The sequence below is a fragment of the Zootoca vivipara genome, chromosome 2 (assembly GCF_963506605.1).
Source record: "Zootoca vivipara chromosome 2, rZooViv1.1, whole genome shotgun sequence".
Lineage (NCBI taxonomy): Eukaryota > Metazoa > Chordata > Lepidosauria > Squamata > Lacertidae > Zootoca > Zootoca vivipara.
In genome coordinates, this window is record NC_083277.1 from 98,762,827 (window position 1) to 98,784,316 (window position 21,490).

Here is a 21,490-nt window from a genome sequence, read left to right on the forward strand (position 1 = left end):
CATTCAATGACTTTCACCCCACCATCAACCTAACAATGAACCAATCTATGCAAGAAATACATTTTTTGGACACTACTATAAAAATACAGGATGGACGTATAGACACCACCTTATACAGAAAACCAACTGACCGACAAACATATCTACATGCTTCTAGCTACCATCCCAAACATACCAAACAATCCATCGTATACAGCCAGGCCTTACGTTACAACCGCATCTGTTCCAACTCTACAGACAGAGAATCTCACCTAAGAGATCTACAGCAAACCTTTTTAGAACTAAAATATCCACCTGATGAAGTTAAACAACAGATCAACAGAGCCAGACGGATACCTAGAGAGAACCTGCTGCAAGACAGACCCAAAAAAGAAAATAACAGAACACCACTAGTCATCACATACAGCTCCCAAGCTAAAACAGTACAACGCATCATCAGAGATCTACAGCCTCTCCTGGACAATGACCGCTCCCTTTCTCAAGCTCTGGGAGGAAGACCTTTCATTGCCTACAGACAGCCACCCAATCTTAAACAACTCCTCACCCACAATAATACAACCACCAGACTTAACATGGACACTGGTACCAGAGCCTGCAATAAACCCAGATGCCAACTTTGCTGCCACATACACCCAGACAACACCATTACTGGCCCCAACAACATCCAACATACCATCTCAGGACTATTTAATTGCTCATCCTCTAACATTGTGTATGCCATCAAATGCCAACAGTGCCCTTCAGCTCTCTATATTGGACAAACAGGCCAAACCCTACGCCAAAGGATAAATGGACATAAATCTGACATCAGGAACCAGAAGACAGAAAAACCAGTAGGAGAACACTTCAATCTCCCAGGACATTCTATACAAGATCTCAAAGTAGCTGTCTTACTACAAAAGAATTTCAGAAATAGACTGGAAAGAGAAGTTGCTGAATTGCAACTTATCACCAAGCTCAAAACCATGGAGGGACCTGGTTTGAACAGAGATATCGGGTTCTTATCTCATTATACATGATAAGCGATCTTCAGCCATCTCAACCCTTGCTTTTTCATGCAAAACCATTTGCAGTCGTTTGCGGTCATCAACAGCTATCAGTCAGTCAATCACCCATTTCCACCACCCTTCTGAGTGATCCCCCCTCCCCATCCCCACCCCTCCCCACCCCTTCTCTACATAAGTGCCTGGAAACTTCCATTTCACTGTATCTGAAGAAGTGTGCATGCACACGAAAGCTCATACCAAAATAAAAACTTAGTTGGTCTTTAAGGTGCTACTGAAGGAATTTTTTTATTTTACATTTTTATGAGTTCTGTAGAGCATTTTCATGCAGTTCTCTTTCAAATCATAGCAAGCTGTAAATTGAAGGTCCTCCCTCCACAGCCTCCCCCATGATTCCATTTGGATGTTGTAGCCAACAGATTTCACTTCTTCCTCTCCCAGTCAATAGGGTTATACAAGTTTATACATATGTATTAAGTCTTTTTCTAATCTTGAGAGTTCCGTGGAGAATCCTTTTGAAATGTTTCATTTAGCTGAAAATACTGCAACCAGTCAGTCAGATGTGTCCTAATTACTTCAATTTTTTTTAGTCTTTGTTTTCTTTTTCTTCCAATAGATCTTTATAAACTGCCCAATTACTTGTCATGTTGTTTTTTTCTTGGCTGAGAACACTTCCCTGACCCAGCCATATCCATCACTCACCCTCCTTTTTGTCTCCTAGAGATTTTACCTTGCTGGTAAAGGTAAAGGGACCCCTGACGGCGAACGACTGTGGGGTTGTGGCGCTTATCTTGCTTTATTGGCCAAGGAAGCCGGCATAGCTTCCGGGTCATGTGGCCAGCATGACTAAGCCGCTTCTGGCGAACCAGAGCAGCACATGGAAATGCCGTTTACCTTCCCGCTGGAGCGGTACCTATTTATCTACTTGCATTTTGACGTGTTTTCGAACTGCTACCGTAGGTTGGCAGGAGCTGGAACTGAGCAACAGGAGCTCACCCTGTTGCGGGGATTCGAACTGCCAACCTTATCTTGCTTGCATGGATGAAGCATGGTGTAGTCTGACCACAGCGTTTTGCCCCTGGCATGCAGCCCCCCTTCCATTACCCATGAGGAAATGTATCCCCTGGAGTGAATAGGGTTCCCCACTAGCAATGACTCAGAACACACACCTGGTGAACATAGATCTAGCTTCAAATTGCAGATCAGGAGGGTTGCTGTAAATGTATTTATTTCATATGCTATGGAGCACCAATGTCCTTATCCATTAACAACTTGTAGGGTTAACTAGGCCTTTCAAAATGAGCTCTCAGGCAGTCTTGGAGAAATCCTGCCTTAAAACAGGCCTGTTCTGTTCCCCAGCTGCGTACGAGACAGAAACCAAATCTCCACTGCAAATTGTATTTGGCACTATGCAACATGGGAGTTTTGACCTAGAAGTCCTTAAACGGCTCAGGACTGACAAGGACTGCCTTTCCCCATATGAAGCAACCTAGGAACTGATGTCATCCTCTGATGCCCTTCCTGTACCTCCTCCATGAGAGGTCGGGAGGGTGGCAACCTGAGACAGGGCCTTTTCTGCAGTGGCTCCCCTTTTGTGGAATGCTCTCCCCAGGGTTCCACTGGAGCCTTCGTTATATATTTTTAGGCGCCAGGCAAAAACATTCCTTTTCAAACAGGCCTTTAGCTAATTGACATCTGATGCCCTTTGAAATGTAGTGTGTTAAATTTGGTTGTGATTGTTCTTTTTACTATTGTATGTATTTTATGGTTTTCCTATTTTAGTTTTATGTTGTGCACCTCCCTGAGATTTAAAGATGAGGGGAGGTATACAAACCAACCAACCAACCAACCAACCAACCAACCAACCAACCAACCAACCAACCAACCAACCAAGTGTTGGCCCCCTGGATGTAATGCAACTCTTCCCCATGCTATGCCCTTCACTTTTGCCTGGATGGAGAAGAGAAAGGTGTACACAAGTGCGCGCAGAAACTAGGCTACTGTACAGAAGTAAAATTTACTTGTTGCTCTGCTACTTTTTTCTCTGTTCTCAGGTACCACGGATATGTGGCCCAAAAGGGGCTTGCAAGAACTGGAGCCAATGAAACTAGCGTATAGAACGCTTTTTAATAAAAAAAACCAAACCCAGCCACAGCATGCTAGAGTTTAATGGTTTCCTCCCTGGTAGATCGCAAGTCTCTTTAGATAGCAGACTCCACTGAAATAGTGTGCGATATCAGAATCAGTATGTGATGCCAAGGATCACATGCTACTTATTCCAGCAGAATTTACATAGGATGCCTCTATTCCATATGCTTGATAAAACGTGTCAACTGCATTAGTGTTTTAACTCTATCGCTGTAATGAAAGCAGCAGGGTCAGATTGTATATGGAACAGTCCCAATGAACCCAACTCTCAAGTTAGCAATGAACACACACACACACTTCCTCCATTAAGCCCATGGCTTTCACACTTGAGATTCTGCAATGTCCTGGGGGCTGTTTTGTGAAACATATTGAAATTGGGTGCTAGTTCTTGTGTTTTTTGCAGATCTTTTAACTCTGGAATTTTAAAGAACAGTGTATCAAGTTTATCAGCTTGTTAAATCTTCAAACTGTTGGCCATATATTCTACTGGTATCCAGAATAGCTATTAGCGATTACTGAAAGCACCCCAATTTTTTTTGGATTCAATTTGAAATTGATGAAGAGGGGACCAGCCAGTTGACTGAAGATCACAATACCGCCTCTCTTGAGAAGAGCACAGTTCTTGCAGAAGACAGGTAGCTGCTCCCCTCTAAGGAATAATGCTGCTTAAAAAGTAGCCTGCCCATGCTTCCCTTTGGAAAAAAGAGGACACCAAGAAGAAAGAACAGTTCAGTCCTTTATTACAATCCACGGCCAAGATTTCAAGCATGACTGGTTCATTTCAGCTCTTTCACAGCCAAACCTAAAGAGAAGGGAGAAAAAGAGGCTGAGAAACTGAAGAGACAGATTCTGATCTCATTACTTCTGCTCATCAGGCTGGCAAACCCTCAGAGGTTTTCATCTATATCCCAGATACAAGCTGCCGAAGCTTATTAGCAGGTCTGAGCGTGCAAAGAAGAATGACTTTCAGGCTTGTGAACCAGGTGACCTGAACACTCACAGGGCTTTTCATACGCGAACTGCTACTGTGGCTTAGTATGAAATGTCACTGAATATCCAAAGTGTCTTTACTCTGTCCAGTAGTTTTCCTTGTAGGCCAATGGCATTTAGTCAAAAGTCTTTAAAATCCAACCTTATTAGGCCAACACTTCCTGCAGAATGCATGACTGAGGGACTTTTCCGTACTTTTAATTCCTGCCCCCAATTGATGCAACTCTTCAATCTGTGTCTATCAAACACTTCAAACTACAGCTTGTTTTTACACGTACAAGAATGCAGCACAAAGAAAAACGTGGATTTGTTAACCAAAAAGCGTAGTAACAAACAGAACGATCCAACCCTCCTCACACCAGCCTGGGGGAAAGGGGTTTGAATGTGTTACTTTACCTAGCTCTACCAGAATTTTCCAAATGGGTTTGGTGGTACCCGTAACACTCCAAAACAGGAGTGCGGTTTCGCCATAGGAAACTTCGTCTTGCGAGTCTCCATTGAAATCACAAAACGCTTTCGTTTTGCGAGTTTTTCGTCTTGTGAGGCATTTGTCTAGCGAGGTACCACTGTAGTTTGAAATTAGTAAGCATCCTTTTCTCTTTCAGCAGGTGGAAAAGTCCAGAGTATTCACAATACATGTGCCTCTCAACTTATGCTGGGCTTATACTCTGGGGATAATGTGTAAACCAAAATAGTGTATAGTTGAAACACTTGCCCCCCGGACACCTTGCCTCTTTCACCCTTTCACCTCCCACCCCAAGCGCATAAAGCTGAATGCACACAATTTAAATGCACACTAAATTGCAAGCTACTTGTACTACTAGGGACGCAGGTGGCGCTGTGGGTTAAACCACAGAGCCTAGGGCTTGCTGATCAGAAGGTCGGCGGTTCGAATCCCTGTGACAGGGTGAGCTCCCGTTGCTTGGTCCCTGCTCCTGCCAACCTAGCAGTTCGAAAGCACGTCAAAGTGCAAGTAGATAAATAGGTACCACTCCAGCGGGAAGGTAAACGGCGTTTCCGTGTGCTGCTCTGGTTCGCCAGAAGCGGCTTAGTCATGCTGGCCACATGACCTGGAAGCTGTATGCCGGCTCCCTCGGCCAATAAAGATGAGCGCCGCAACCCCAGAGTCGGACACGACTGGACCTAATGGTCAAGGGTCCCTTTACCTTTACTACTAAGTCAAGGAAGAGACCAGTGGAAAGGGAGAGACCAGTTTAACAGCAGGGGTAGGGAACCTCTGGCATGCAGGCCAAATTTGGTTTGCGGTGCAATTTGGGGCAAGCCAACTCACCTTACACCTTATTAGTCTTAGGACAGGTAAAGTGAGAGTTCAAAAGAACTGGGAGCTTAAAGTGTGTTTGGGATTGTTCCTTCGCTGCAGCAAGGTGTGTTTCCATTGCTCATCGGCTGACTGGCACTGGGAGCGCAGCTTGTCCTAGGATTGGGGGGGGGCAGTTTCTATTGAAACCATCCTTAAAATGGATAATTTTTTTTCTTCCATTTTAGCAGCTGTTTCAGTGGGAATCACTTCTGCCTCCCAACAACGCTCTTTGAACCTCCAGATTTTTGGAGACTTTAAAGGCAGTGCAGAGCTGTCTGCAAAAGTGTTTTCAAACAGGCCCCCCATGCTGCGCTTTGAAGTTCTGACAATTGGGACGTCAAAGCACAGCATCACCTGACATCATAGTCATGATGGTGGGCAGCCCTACTCTGTTAGATTTGCCCCATCTGGGTTGGAGATCTATATCCTGCTGGTCAGAAAAGGTTCCTGACCCCTGCTTTACACTGTCACAGTCACATACACGGTTGCTTTCAAAGGGGGATCTTCTCATATAATACAAATGAGAATACCCACCACCTTCTGTTACTATCAGGAAGCACCAGATGCTACTCTGCCACTACCCAAGTCTTCTCCCATGACTAACAATCTCCTGCATGGTTCAATTACCTGGTGGAAGAGACTGCTTCAGTTTTTCAGCCTTTTCCTTGTCTGTGATGACCAGCGTATACAGATACCGGCTGCAACGGACCTTGAACTTCACGTTATCTTTGTTCTTCTTGATCTTGACGGCTATAATGTAATATCACTGAAGTTAGCAACATACCCTTAATATATTAAGCAATAGGCTATCCAGAATCAGAGCCTAGTATGATACACTCTCCTTTAAAGACAAACAATTTGATTAAATTCTGCTTTATCCCATGAGTACAAGCAAGTGACATCTGTACTTCAGTGCCATTTATTTTGTTCCTATCCAAGACCAGTGTGAGTAATTAATTGTATAAAGGTGCTTGGATTCTGGCAAGTTGGTCATAATGTGAATTTAAGTTTCTTTCTAGAGTTCAGCATTGGAGCAAATGATCTTCATGGAACATTTATAATCAGATTTCGGTGTCCTGAGCGGCTCTCTAGGTACACAAAGTTGTATGGGTTTGAATGCATCACTTCAAAAGTTACCAACCAAAACCACCTTGCAAATTGGCTAGGGTGTCAGTTTAATTAAACTTCCAAAAGCACATGCTGCTTATAATTTTCACATATCTTTCGCAAGCAATAATATCTATCTACCTGACTTATGCACTGACACCAGAGGGGTTATTTTCAATTTCATGCCATACATAAAGCCCACCTGAACAGTGAAAAATTCCATTTACATTAATTTTAAAGTGTGAAAACTGAAGCACATTCATAGTTAATTAGCCACTTGTACAACCTTCTTGCTTTGCTCGCAATTCAAGTAACTGAAAGTGCTGCTTTTAAAACCAGGTTACACACACTTTTAGAAAATTATGCTGTTCTTTAAGCTCGATATGAAAGTCTTTTTGATGCTGTTTAGCAATAAACTCCTAAGCATTAGCGTAACAGAATACAAAGCAATGTGCTATGCCATAAGAATGGAACACTTTTGTATACAGGTAGGTAGCCGTGTTGGTCTGGTGTAATCAAAACAAATTTTTTTTTTCCTTCCAGTAGCACCTTAGAGACCAACTAAGTTTGTCATTGGTATGAGCTTTCGTGTGCATGCACACGAAATACACTGAAACAGAAGTCACCAGATCCTCACATATAGTGAGAGGGAGGGGAGGGGCACCACTCAAAAGGGTGGTGGGAAACCGGACTGTTTATGACCGCATTTGGTCTTGCAGGAAGAATTTACATCTGTTTACGACTGCAAATTGGTCCCACAGGAAAAGCAATGGGTGAGATGGCTAAAGATAGCTTTATCATGTATAATGAGGTAAGAATCCAATGTCTTTATTTAGACCAGGTTTCTCCGTGGTTTTAAGTTTGGTGGTAAATTGCAGTTCAGCAACTTCTCTTTCCAGTCTATTTCTGAAATTCTTTTGTAATAAGACAGCTACTTTGAGATCTTGTATAGAATGTCCTGGGAGATTGAAGTGTTTTCCTACTGGTTTCTCTGTCTTGTGATTCCTGATGTCAAATTTATGTCCATTTATCCTTTGGTGTAGGGTTTGGCCTGTTTGTCCGCTATGCTTGGTATAGAAACCAAACAGGCTGCCAGTGGAGAGACCCTTCCTTCTCCATGCCCAACATAGAAAGGGGTGGGAGACTCCCTTTTCTACTAGCCCAACAAGATAGCACTATTTCTTGCAGGCTAGTAACTTTAATATTTAATCCTCTGTACCATTTCCAAGTCTTGGGCAAGAACAGTATCTTTGCCCAAGACTTGGGAATGGTAGGGAGAATGGAAGTAAAGGGCAGAATGTGAAGTGCTGCCACTTCATAGTAAATAATGCAACTCCAAGTAATATGTGCTACATTTTTAGCACCAGCCAAAATAAAGAAGGTATCTAAGACAGAAAAACCCTCCAGGAAAAGATCAAGAAACAGGGACAAAACAGTAAGTCATCGGGGGGGGGGGGGAAGAGGGGGGAGGAGGGAGGTCAAACCCAACTTACAATGGACCCCCTTTGATTCTCAAAGCGCACGGGTTTCACTGGTGGCAGAGGTGGACCAGTGGGTGGAGGGAAAACGAAGGGACAGTGTCGTATTGTATGTTTGTGTAGTTGTGTAGTTTGTTTAGTTTTGTTTGAAAATTAATAAAAAATTATTATAAAAACAGTAAGTCATCAACAGCTACTTACATTTTGCATCCTTCCTTCTGGCTGTCAATAGAAAATCTTTGATCTCTTCAATTTTGCGAGGCTGTAATTAAGTAAATACAATTACAGCCTTAAATTTGAGCTTGATGCCTTGCACAAATATATGGTATCTTCAACTCTTAGTTCTGCAGCCTAGACTCCTTTTTCTTTGGCACTTAAACCCATCTCAAACAAATACCCACAAAAGATAGCTTGTAAGCGTGCAGAATTTGAGGAACTGCAAACATGAATTGTTTTCTTTTCAAGAGCCTTCCTGATTTCAAGTCTGCAGAAGAACTGGGGAGGAGTAAGGCTCCCGAAAAGACACCTTCAGAGACCTGCTGGTGGGCATCTGGCTGGCCACTGCTGGGAATAAGATGCTGGGCTAGAGGCACTTTTAGTTTCATTCAAAAGGGTTCCAAAGCCCCTTTGAAAAGGACAGTATCTAAAGGCCAGGCTCTATGTTTAGGGAAGTTTTTAATGACTGATGTTTTAATGTATTTTAATCTTTTGTTGGAAGCCGCCCAGAACAGCCAGATGGGCAGGGTAGAAATAATAAATTATTATTATTATTCAAAAAGGGCAACAGCAAACATGTCCAGCTACAGGGACACGCACTGTGTCCCCTCTTCCGTATTGATGATAGTCATGCTTGCTGCAAAGCACACGTGTTCCCCCAACCCTATTAAACAGAGAAGTATCTCTCCAACCGGCTGCCCTCCCCCAACTCGCGATACTTCTAAGACCACCGCCTGAATCGTAAGGGAAATAGATCGGGGGGGCGGGGGGGGGCCGACGACACTTTTCCCGCTTCACTCACCATGGCGACGGCTTCTGGCGACGGTTACCTGCAAGAAAGAAATCAAAATGGCAGGAGCGGCTATTCGGACGCTGCGCACTAAACAGTCTTGGCCGCCGGATCTCTGCTAGCCCCCCCCCAATTTCCCCGCCGCCAGGCACTCAAGACCCCCGCGCCCCATCACCGCCCTCTTACCGGCTCCCCAAATCTAGCTTTACCGCCGATGGCACCGGATCTCAAAACGCCTCTTACCGAGATACTGAACTTCTCGGCCGCAGCACCCGAGAGAGAAAAGAGCAAGCACTTCCGCATCCGGGTAATTGAACCCGGCTTACGTGAGGTGGGTGGGTTGGGCTACGGAAACGGAAGAGGGCCATAATTGTTAAAGGAGGGCAAAGCTGGCGCAGACCGCGCTGGTTTTTAGAATGGGAGTCCTGAGGATTCAAATGGCAACAGCAATCTTATTCCGCCGGCAACCACGGTTCTTTAGATCGATGGGGTGTTTGGTTATGTCCGCTGGTGGTGGAGGAGAAGGGACGAAGCCCTGCCGCTGAATATGCCAGCCACAGCACCAGGGACGCTCTTGGGGCGCTGTTTGCCAGCCCTCTGCATCCCAAGCAATTGCCTTTTCTCCACCCAAGTAGCCAAGCAGAGGGGGAGGCATCCGAAGTGAGCCCCCAGCCCCCATCAGCTCCAGCGGTTTGGAGTCTAGCAACATCTGGAGGGCCAAAGGTTCCTCACACCCCTGACCTGCATGGTTGAGGTGATGCTGGAACTAGGAACTTCCCAGTTCACATTTTTAGGCTATGCACACGCTCCCTGTTTGCTCAACCTCCAGGGAAGCAGTGTGTACACAACATTAGCCACAATCTACACCTATCCTGTTGTTTCTTCTTGTTCCTTGTGAAATACTTTGTGTTTTTGATATATTTTACCTTCAAGCCCGCTTTGATTCGAATTGAGAGAAAGAACAACCCGGCTGCGTTTTAAGCCGGTAATGTGCATAGCTTTAACTAACACATCATGCCAGCTTTCCATTAATACGGCTCTAATCATTGGGAAAACTTACTTAGGGCACTATACATGGTCTGTCCTCCTCTCTCCCTTCAATACTCATAAACCTGTAAAGCAGGTTGTGCTGAAAGAAAGAACCAAAGCCAAAACCGTAATCACCCAGGGAGGATTTGAACCCATGGCCCATCACACTAGCCGCTACACAACACCTTAGTTCTCAACAATAGCTGTGTTTCGAGTCACCCATAATGGGGACACCTCAAAAAGTTGCATCCAGACAGTACAGCAGGGACCCAGATGGAGATTGTGGTGGTGATGGGGCATTCATCCGTTATTAGCTATGCACATAGAAGCCTTGCATTCATTCATTATTAGCTCCTGTACATAGATTTGCCTTGCCAGGTTGGGCCGTCTGCATTCACAGCCTTGAAACGCCCACTTGTGCTTCAGTGTTCAGCCTTCATTTATGCAGCAGAGCAGAAAGGGGAGTGCAACTAAAGTGTAGCCCCATTCCATTTTAGATGTGTATGTAATAACACAAGCAAGGCACAAGAGGGCAGTTTGATTACAATTTTTAAATAAACTGGGAAAATTAAAAAGCAAACAAACACACCCAGCAGTGAAAGTAATCATACCTGTAGAGTAGTTCACCCTGTCTGCACAGAAAACAGTTCATTCTGTTAGCTGCCTATTAGGGACATAAGAAGTTACCTTGTCAGATGCTTAGTCACCCACCTCGGTTTTGTAAACACTGGTGGGCAGTGGCTGTCTAGGATATCAGGAGTCCCTGGCATCTCCCTACCCGGAGATGCCAGGGATTTAACTGTGACTTTTTGCATGCAGAGCACAGCTATGGCCCTCCCTCTCTGTCACTAGGCACCAGGAACATTCTGTGTCCACAAACGGGCTGGGGCATACCTGGCGTTTTATGGAATGACAGCTGCAAACCTATTATGCAGGAGTAAGCCTCATTGAACTCCATGGGACTTACACACACACGCCCTTAAGACAGGTAAGCAAAAAACAATGGAGAGGCTTTCGCATTTCCTTCCTCCTTGCAGAGAAATATTTGAGGTCCCTGGGAGAGTCAAAATGGTTTGGGGGAGTCAAAAATGACTCCAGGATTATTCTCCTGTACTATTTCAGACACATGGTTTATATACTTATGTATGTGTTTGCCTCGTACATTTATGAACAATTATTTTATATTTGGGACCTTAGAATTCTTATAACATTGGTCTTGGGAAACAGGACAAGGCGGAACTGGGAGTGGGACCCATTAGTAGCTTGGGGACCAAAAATCAAATCAAATCTGGGGTCATTCCTGAAAGCTGTTCTTGGCAAAGCAATGTAGAAATACTGACTTTGCTGTGAATATACAGGCTCAAAAGCAGCTTGCACCCAAATAAAAAGCTGCACAGCATCTCGCCCATGACAATCTACATAGCTTCTTCCAAAGGAGGAGTGGTAAAATGTATGCGCGGTGCGCTCTGGCTGCATAAAAGGGAGCATCAACCTAATGCTTAGCCCGGAAGAAAAAAAAAAGAGCTTCAAAGCTTCAAAAGGGCTTTGCGCAACAATGACTGGACTTCCCCGCACTCCTTCCCCACACTTTTGCTGTGTGCTACACATGTTGATCTCATTGATTCCCTGGTCTGTTGTTTGGATCAGTAGGCACCAACATGGACATTATTATAGTTCCTGTGTGGGTATCAAGTACCACCTGAAAATAAGTGCAGCTACAAGTGGGCTAGAGCCTGTGGCCTTCCAGATGTTGTTGGACTCCAACTCCCATCAGCCTCAGTCACTATAGCCAATGGGATCATGGGAGCTGTAGTCCAACACGGTCTGGAGTGCTGCAGGTTCCTCACCCCTGAGCTAGAAGTGCCTGTTTTGTGCAATTGTAGCACATGAATTTTGACCTACAGGGTATCAGAGGCAGGAGGCACGCCATCTCTTGCAACCTTTAAAGTGAAGATTAATCTTCTTTCTAAAAATACTAATCTTAATGGGATCTAAATGGGAACTCTTCCACCAAGTTCTGAATAGGGGACAGCAAAGATATCTCTTGTCTCCCAAGACTCCAAAGCTTCGAACCACCCATGCCATATCTCCATGAGAAAGGAAATGAGGACATTTCCGCGCATCGAGGGAAATGATTTTGGAGCAGGGAAGCATCCGTCTTCGGTCTAAAAGAGAGATGGCATCTCCCAATCTATCAAAAATGTGACGGAGAAAGGGAACATTAGCTACAGAGAAGTGTACCAGCCCTTCAGAGAGTAAGGGACAAGGGGGCAGCCTATCGGCTTGTATATATCTCGCATTCTGCGGTGGGAGAGAGGAAATCGATAGAGCTGTCGGGCCATTAATGCATTCAGTATTGCAAACTCTCCAATCACGGCAATCGCCAGATGGATGTTTCAAATTAAAAGAGAGAGAGAGAGAGAGAAAAGGGGAGATAAGCATCTGACATGCTGGAGGGGGAAGGCAGGAAGAAGAGCAAGTGCCAGGGAAAATTAAAGACCATAAATCAAAGCGACCTGCACAAAATCCAGAACAACTTACTGACAGAGCAGTCCCTTTAAATTTTTTTAAAAAGAGGGAGAGATTGCATTAGCGACACTGTCGCTGCTTTGCTGGGGTTTACATGTCAGCATCTTTCAGTGCAAAAGGACTATTTTGAAGTGGTGGCTCTAGGCTGAGGAGGTGGCAGCAGAGAGACCATTCAGAGCCAGGGAGAAGTCACCCCCCCACCAACTGACCATTGGATGACCGCCGCCATTTTGAAATAATTTACTGACACACATCACCATAATCAGCAAGACTCAGGGAACTCGGTGCTCAAACCAAACCTAACTTGCTTGTGCCAAGGAGACCCAGACAGTCTGCCCCAAATAAACCATGCACATTGTGCTTAACTTTCCTAGGTTAGGGTGCAATTAAAAGTAGCGCTAAGGTAGGGTCGCCATATTTTGAAGAAAAAAAAAAAAGACACAAAGCCTAGAGCGGCCCTGGGAATGCCACACCAGGCTTGGTGGTCGCCGGGGACAGCGCAAGGCCTGGAGTGGCCCCCGGAAGGATGCATGAGGCCTCACCGCCGCCAGAGATGGCATGAGTCCTAGAGTGGCCCCGGGAAGGTCACCCCAGTCTGCGCCGTGTCACTCACTCCACTGGCTGCGGGTGTCACAAACAATGGTACAAAGTAATAATAATAAATCTGGACATTTTGCAAAAATTTTAAAAATCAGCCTGGATGGTGATTTTACTTCTGAAAAAGAGGACATAACCAGGAAAATCCGGGTGTATGGCAACCATAGCTAAGGGGATTGCTGCATTAGCATAAGCATTTCTCTTTGCCCGATGAAGCAACCTTCCCTCTCCCCCTACCACCCACTATTCTGGGGAATCTACTGACCCAGCTTAAATCGGGACGGTTGAGGGACCCCTTCCATTCTCCATTAGTCATTCTGTTTTAATCCACCGTAGCTTCATGCCATGAGCTGCAACAGACCTCCCAAGTGCCCGTTTTCCATGGACAGTCCCAGATGTACAGAAGCCGGCCCGGTTTCAGATTTGATCCTTGAATGTCCCACTTTCCTTAAAGGTAAAGGTAAAGGGACCCCTGGCCTTTAGGTCCAGTCGCAGACGACTCTGGGGTTGCGGCGCTCATCTCGCTTTACTGGCCAAGGGAGCCGACGTTTGTCTGCAGACAGTTTTTCTGGGTCATGTGGCCAGAATGACTAAGCCGCTTTTGGCGAACCTAGAGCAGCACATGGAAATGCCGTTTACCTTCCCACCGGAGCAGTACCTATTTATCTACTTGCACTTTGATGTGCTTTCGGACTGCTAGGTTGGCAGGAGCTGGGACCGAGTAACGGGAGCTCACCCCGTCGCGGGGATTCGAACCGCCAACCTTCTGATTGGCAAGCCCTAGGCTCTGTGGTTTAACCCACAGCGCCACCCGCGTCCCTGCTTTTCCTTAGGATGGCCCTATTTTCATCGGAGAAATGTTGGAGTTATGCAGCCATTGAGCCAAGGAGATAAGGAGATACAACCTTTAGAAGACATCTGAAGGCAGCCCTGTATAGGGAAGTTGTTTATTGTTTAATGCTTTGCTATGTTTTTGTATATCTTGGAAGCCATCCAGAGTGCCTGGGGTAACCCAGCCAAATGGGTGGGATATGATGATGATGATGATGGAATAGGACGTCCCTATTTTCATTGGAGAAATGTTGAAAGTATGCTGTAGCCTGACAGATCAAAAAGGGCATGGAAGACGAGATAGGGATGGAGCAGAGTGGTCTGTTAATTTTCTGCATTTAAGGCCTTATGCTTTTATACTTCCTCCATGATAAATATAAATACATACAAATAAAATAGAAGAGGATCAGAGATAAGAAAGCACATTTGATTTGAACATCATTGTTTATTCTACAGTAAAGATAAGGAGAAAGAATTCACACTGAAACATCCTTTTATATGGCAATGCAGATTAGATCACCAGAAGACATTAGTATGGGTAAAAAAAAAGGTAGATAAACTTACTATTTACTTTTAAAACAGAGCTTTTCTGCTCTTTTTTGTGAACAAAATGCAATTCACAGCATGAAAATTAATTGTTCTGGCAATATTTGATTCAATACTTAGTCTGGCCAAATCCAGAAGGCATTCCTGAGACATTGTAGACCTAAATAATAATAATAATAATAAAAATCTTATTTAGCTTAAGTTTGCTAAATGACCTGTCTGCAGAAGCTACTGTAGCTGGAATTGTTAACAGCATTCTTAAGCTAATACAAACATTTGGAAACAGGCTACCAAGTCTGTACTGTGTCAACAAGTTCAACAAATCTAATGGTTTTAACTGTGCATTTACAAAATTTGCCTTTTCTTCTCTAAAATCATCACCATTAAGGTCAGCAGGATATTGCTCTGATAAAGACAAAGCTTTTCTATTTACTCCACATGTTGAGATATTTCCACAGGAAATCTCTCTCTCTCTCCCTCCCCTCCCCACCCCCAGCCAACTGCTAACAGCATTGAAGCAGACAGTTAATCCTACTATAACATTGCCTACCAAAACTTAAAACACACTTTCTGAAGTAGGCTTCTTTTGGAGTATCATTTCTGCCATTCATTTCTTCCATAAAAGCATGGTATTGTTTCAGAAATACCATGAAGAGAACAACCAAAACGGTTTTTTTTTTGTAGTAATTACCATTGCTTAGGACTGGAAATGAACAGGTAGTACACACCTTGAATTGTTCCGAAAATAGGTAGGTTATTGCTTCAGATATGCATTTAGCAACATCACTTCCATGTAAGTTGAGTGTTTGACAGCCGCAAGATGAAACAATTACTGTTGAGCATTGCTTTTGTATTTTTGCTTGTGTGCTGTTGTATTTTCCGGTTATATTTGCCCCATTATGTAGGCTTGAGCGCTACAATCGCTGAGAGGAGGTATGTTCTTTTCAATGTATGCGTTATCAACAGAGCAATTTCTTTGCCTCTTTTGTTGCTACGGATCGGCAAACTGGAGGGATCTTTCTTGAATCTCATACTGCGTATCTTTCAAAAGTTGTTGTTGTTTAGTTGTTTAGTCGTGTCCGACTCTTCGTGATCCCATGGAACAAAGCACACCAGGCACTCCTGTCTTGCACTGCCTCCCGCAGTTTGGCCAGACTCATGTTGGTAGCTTCGAGAACACTGTCCAACCATCTCGTCCTCTGTCGTCCCCTTCTCCCAGTGCCCTCCATCTTTCCCAACATCAGGGTCCTTTCCAGGGAGTCTTCTCTTCTCATGAGGTTGCCAAAGTATTGGAGCCTCAGCTTCAGGATCTGTCCTTCCACCAAAGAAATGTTGTTTGTTCAATATGGGAAGGAATCTGGTGTGGAATCTACTATCGCTGCAAAGTAGTTTGCAGGTTGCCTCTCAAGCAAAATGTGTTTGTTTCCCCATTTCTTGACCCCCTGGATGTGAGATTTGCGGCAAGAGTTCTGTAGGTCTGCACAGGAACCTCTTGGTATGAGGTTTATAATAATAATAATAATAATAATAATAATAATAATAATAATAATAATAATACCCCGCCCACCTGGCTGGGTTGCCACAGGCCACACTCTGGGCGGCTTCCAACACATATAAAAACATAATAAAACAATTAACATTAAAAAGCTCCATATATAGGGCTGCCTGTAAAAGGCATTGATGGATTCCTCCAGGGCCAGGAGTGAAGAGCTAAAGCAGGCATCCCCAAACTTCGACCCTCCAGATGTTTTGGACTACAATTCCCATCATCCCTGACCACTGGTCCTGTTAGCTAGGGATCATGGGAGTTGTAAGCCAAAACATCTGGAGGTCCGCAGTTTGGGGATGCCTGAGCTAAAGGGCACTGTGAGGCAGGTGCATTCTCTTAAAGAGCGGAGCTCTACTTATAGATCCCCTAGTAGACTTTCCCCATTGATTAAGCATTTAAAGTTAATCAACTAAAAGAAGCTCTAATCAGTCCCTGCAGTCTATCTTCCTAGGCTTCTGGCTTGCTTCCTCACGGGCGGATTCCCTGTTTCTCAGTGCAAACACACACCTCTCAATAAAGAAAGAAAGAAGAAAGAAAGAAAGAAAGAAAGAAAGAAAGAAAGAACCCAGGAAGAGATTAACAGAGTGCTGTCTTCTTTTTTTAAATTAATTTTTATTACTTTTCTATACATCACAAAACCACCAACACCAATACGACAAAAATAAATACAGACACAAAATTAAATACTACCTTTTTCTTGTCTATTTTTACATTCTTTCTTCTCCTCCCCCCTCCCAAAAAACAACAACAAAAAACCAGGAAGAGATTAACAGAGTGATGCCTTCAGTGTATTAAAACCGACTCAGGCAACAGGTCCGAGCAATTAAAGCAACGGTAATATATTCCAGAAGTAATTACTGGAGCGTCAGTGCAGTCCCCAGGGTGAGGAGATTAAATATATCTTTTTTATATATAGAGTGGCTGGCTTTCAAATGAAAGCCTGCTTTAATATAAGGACAAGGCTGTGCAAATCACCTGTTATAGGGGAGCAAGCAAGGCACCGAGACCATCGCTACGAGGCGCCAGTGTTCCCAAAGAGCACCCAAATCCCATCTAAAGGCAGACACCAGGAATGTCAATGGCTTCTGCCCACCATGGTAGATGCTCAGAGATCAGTGGGGTTAATCATCTTCCTTCAGTCAGTTTGGGAAAACAGCTCTAGAAGCTGGAATGGAATAGCAGATATATGCCATCCACAAAAAAGTTATTTTCCTGGGGGAAATTCTTCCATGCAGTAATACATATTGGAACTTGGTAGAGGGAGGAAATGAAGTCAATGAGCTAGTTCCTGATGCAGAACATAAAGGGAACATAAAGAAGCAGTGGCCACCTTTTGATAATCAATGACTCAGGGGCTTTTGTTGCATGGGAAAAGTTCTCCTATTACGAATACAGTGGTACCTCTGGTTAAGAACTTAATTCATTCCGGAGGTCCGTTCTTAACCTGAAACTGTTCTTAACCTGAAGCACCACTTTAGCTAATGGGGCCCCCTGCTCCCGCTGTGCCACCGGAGCACGATTTCTGTTCTCATCCTGAGGCAAAGTTCTTAACCTAAGCTACCTGGGTTAGCGGAGTTTGTAACCTGAAACGTTTGTAACCTGAAGCGTTTGTAACCCGAGGTACCACTGCAGTGAAAGAGAAATGACTCCCGTGGCTTCAGACTGCTATTAAAAGTGAAGGAGCATCCTTTAATTAAGCCCAGATGTTGGCAGCCTTAAGACTAAGCTATTAGCTGGGGCAGGACATGAAGCATTCTTTGAACGGAGCCAGCTAATTAAAACTCTTACCTAGTTTTTGTTTTTTAGTGGTGGCCAGTAAAAATTGCCATTCCCACCCCTCCTGGACTTTGTTTGCCTATCCAAAAATGTGGTATCTCACACTGAAGACACCCCTGACATATCCCACTCTGAATATACAAGAAAAGAGATTCCTAAATGTTCTCCACAAGTCAGTATATCTTCTTCCATGGGATCCGCTCACAACTTAGAACATTTATCTGTACAATGGTACCTCGGGTTACGAACACGATCCGTTCCGGGACGCAGTTCGTAACCCGAAATGGTCGTAACCCAAAGCGCCATTCTGCGCATGCGCAAACCGCACACACCACTTCTGCGCATGCGGCGAAAATACTTCCGGGTTTGCGGAGTTCGTAACCCGAGTTGTTCGTAACAATTTATACCTAAGTACAATTTATACCTAAGTAATTAAGTATAATGTGATGTTTTGACGCAACACATAATATGAGTGGTGTTTTATTGTTTATTGTTTATGTTTACTTGTTTAGTTCACCGTTTGCTTAATTGTTCCATTTATTTGTTCAAAACCATTGGTTTTTCATGTAAATTATCAACATGTTTTATCTTAAATAAATAAATATTGCAGAAAATAATACTATGCTCTACATAAAACCTAAAATTTATGTTTATTTGTTCACAATTTAACATACTGAGAATAAATGAGTCAAATTCCTATGTTTTCATCATGCGTAGTGAGGCAAAATTTCAATCTTCAGGAGCAGGGTCTAAATATTAACCGATTTGTCCCAAATTTGAAATTTGACTATGTTTATACCATACGCCTGATATAAGATCAAGGGAGGAAACATTTCCCCAAAAAAGTTTTTTATGACCCACCCTACTCTACAAGGGTGTTCGAAAAAGGGTGAGAGGCTGCCAGCTGTGCAGGTAAGGGGTGACATAACTGGCTTCCTGAGCCCCACAGGGGTGCAACAGAAAGAATATAGTTGGTCAAGGGAGCTGTGGACTCAAAAAGACTGAAAACCTCTGCTCCAATCTAAACATGCATCTGACGCCAAATGAAGTGTGCCATGTGGCCATACAGTTCTTTTTGGCTCACATGTGGGGAACCTCTGGCCCTCCAGATGTTGCTTGGCTAAACTTTCTTGGGATGATTAGAGCGGCAGCTCAGTAACATCTGGAGGCTGCAGGTTCCTGCACCTGCTTTAGCCTTTCCTTCTAAGAAACATCATTTGGGTTAGGGGTAGCTCAATGTTATTGGAGTTGAGGGCTGCATTGAGTCCTGATCAACCTTCCTGAGGCCACATGGGCATGGCCAGTGTAAATAATGGTGTGGTCGAAGTGGTCGAAGTGGAAAAACAGCTTATTTCCCTCCCATCTTTGTAGCTCTTCCATGAATCCTTTCCAGGATGTTAATGCCTTTAAACTGTGGAAGCCAGTTTATCTTCTTATATGTGTAAGAACATAAATGCAAATTTCAAAAATCCGCAAGGCAAACTTTGATCTGTTTGAAGGCCATGTCCTGCAAAAATCGGTAGGGAAATATCCATTGCTGACCCACCTGATCGTTTTGGTTGTCCCTGCTTTCATTGATCATTGATGTCCAGCTTTTGCTTATACGTCCCGCATCAAAGAACCTATGCAATCTATTCCCCTATTTAACTTTTGATCTCAGTTTCTCAGCTTCAGGCAAAAGAGAAAATTAAAAGCAGAGACGGAATGATTTTTCAAATGTAATCTCTGCAAAACAGAAGTATTTTGGTATCCCTTTTTATCGATTGCTTTCCACAGAAAGCCTCCAATAGTGTAATTATAGAAGGACTTTGGATGAAATAGCAAAGAGAAAGCCTCAGTCCGTCCAAATTGCGTTGCAATAAATCGGGGGGGGGGGAGGGAGATGTCAGGTGTCCTAATAAAACGAGCGATAATTTTAACTGAAATCCAATTCCAGACAAGGGGGAGGGGTGCTGTGCATTCCGCTGATCTGTTCTTATGGAAGGCAATTGGATTTGATGTTCCCGTAGTCAAGAGCAGATATTAAAAGGGTTAGATAGAGAAAATTGGATGATTCACGAAGTTTGAAAAGATTTTTTTTTTATTGAAAAAAAATCTCAACAAATGGAAGAGGTAATCAGGGACAACTTATTCCATTTCTACCTCACATTTGTTCCAAGGAATTGAGGACAGTGTACGTATTGGCTTTCCCTATTCCATCACCACTACAACCATGTAAGGAAGGTTTGGCTGAGAGATAGTGACTAGCCCAAGATTACACAGGAAGCTTAATGGGAGACAGGAGCGTCACAATGGGCGGGGCGATGGGGGCGGTACGCCCCGGGTTCCACTCTGGGGTGGTGCCACTTGGCGCCCCCATCCCCGTGACTCCCAAGCCGAGCCTCCAGCCTCCCAGTAAAAAGTCTGCGCCAAGTTGCACCCCCCCACCGCACCGCGCGGATTGGAGTCGCCGGGGGGGGGCAGCAATACCCAGCTACGTAATATGCATGCGTAGCGGGATGCTGCGCATGCGTCATTACATGGCGGGGTATTGCCGCCACCCTGCGCCTCCAAAGCTGTGCGCCTCCAGCTACAAACTCTGGGTAGAAAGCCTCCTCAGCGTGGCTGGCGCACCACGCTGAGCGGGCTTTCTACCTGGAGTTTGTAGCTGGAGGCACGCGGCTTTGGAGGTGCGGGGCGGCGGCGATACTCCGCCACGTAACAACACAGGCGTTGTTACGTAACACACATGCCTCATTACATAGCGATGCATGCATTGTTATGTAGCGACGCCGTGCCCCCCCTGGGTGCATGGCAATTTGCCATCCCGGGTGTTGCGGCGCCTCACTACGCTCCTGATGGGAGAGCAGAGAATTTTAATGAGATTGGCACAACATGCTTTTCATTGCGCCACTATGCCTGTCTGCACTCTGTTTAATGCATCACTCTGTCTCTCCATGGACTTGCCAAGCTTTTGCAGTTGTCCTATACAGATCCTAATGACCAGGACATGGGAATCGCTCTAGAGAGGGATGGAAATTCTCATGTGCTACCAACAATTTTTAAAGAGCCAGCATGCTTGCATATTATATAAACTGCTGCACCATCAGATTTTATGGTACCCAGATTAGGCATTGGAATTGATAGGTCCAGACACAGACACAAATTTTACATACTGTGAAGATGCAAAACATGGTTTTGCACTTTCCAAGGGAAAGAGGGTAGCACTCTCTAACTGATCTAGGTTTTATCCTGGGCTATGTTACATTTCACGGGTAGCCAATTTGATGCCTTCCAACTATTGTTGGGCTCTTACCTCTCCCATCATGGCCAGGAAGTACAGTCCAACAATATCCAGAAGGCTACACCTACCACATCTTCTGCTTTTGATCTTAGGCCAATTGCTTAGCCTAACTATAGTTATACCGGTATCTATAGCCAGTGTGCACAATTCAAAAACTTTTTTTTTCAGAGCAGGAATGATGATGTGTCAACTGCTGGAATGCCAGGGCAACTGAGCCACACTCAGGCAAATTAATGAGGTGATAGGGAGTCTTTCAAGTCAAAGGTTAGCATAGGGAAAGGTCCTCAACCCTTTGG

At 44.3% G+C, this 21,490-nt stretch overlaps 1 protein-coding gene across 2 annotated transcripts; it reads right to left on the minus strand.

Moving 5' to 3' along the window:
- Nucleotides 1-3,875: 3,875 nt before the first annotated feature.
- On the minus strand, nt 3,876-9,393 carry RPL38 (ribosomal protein L38). 2 transcript variants are annotated; one of them, XM_035104095.2, is made up of 5 exons: nt 9,298-9,393; nt 9,067-9,094; nt 8,250-8,310; nt 6,091-6,213; nt 3,876-3,954 (listed from the first exon to the last, which is right to left on the minus strand). In XM_035104095.2, exons 2-5 carry the CDS (start codon nt 9,067-9,069, stop codon nt 3,929-3,931), a joined length of 213 nt encoding a protein of 70 aa, XP_034959986.1. In that variant the 5' UTR covers nt 9,070-9,094; nt 9,298-9,393; the 3' UTR covers nt 3,876-3,928. The 2 variants fall into 2 exon arrangements, with proteins under 2 accessions (XP_034959986.1, XP_034959988.1); XM_035104097.2 differs by having other exon boundaries at nt 9,241-9,351.
- Nucleotides 9,394-21,490: the final 12,097 nt, after the last annotated feature.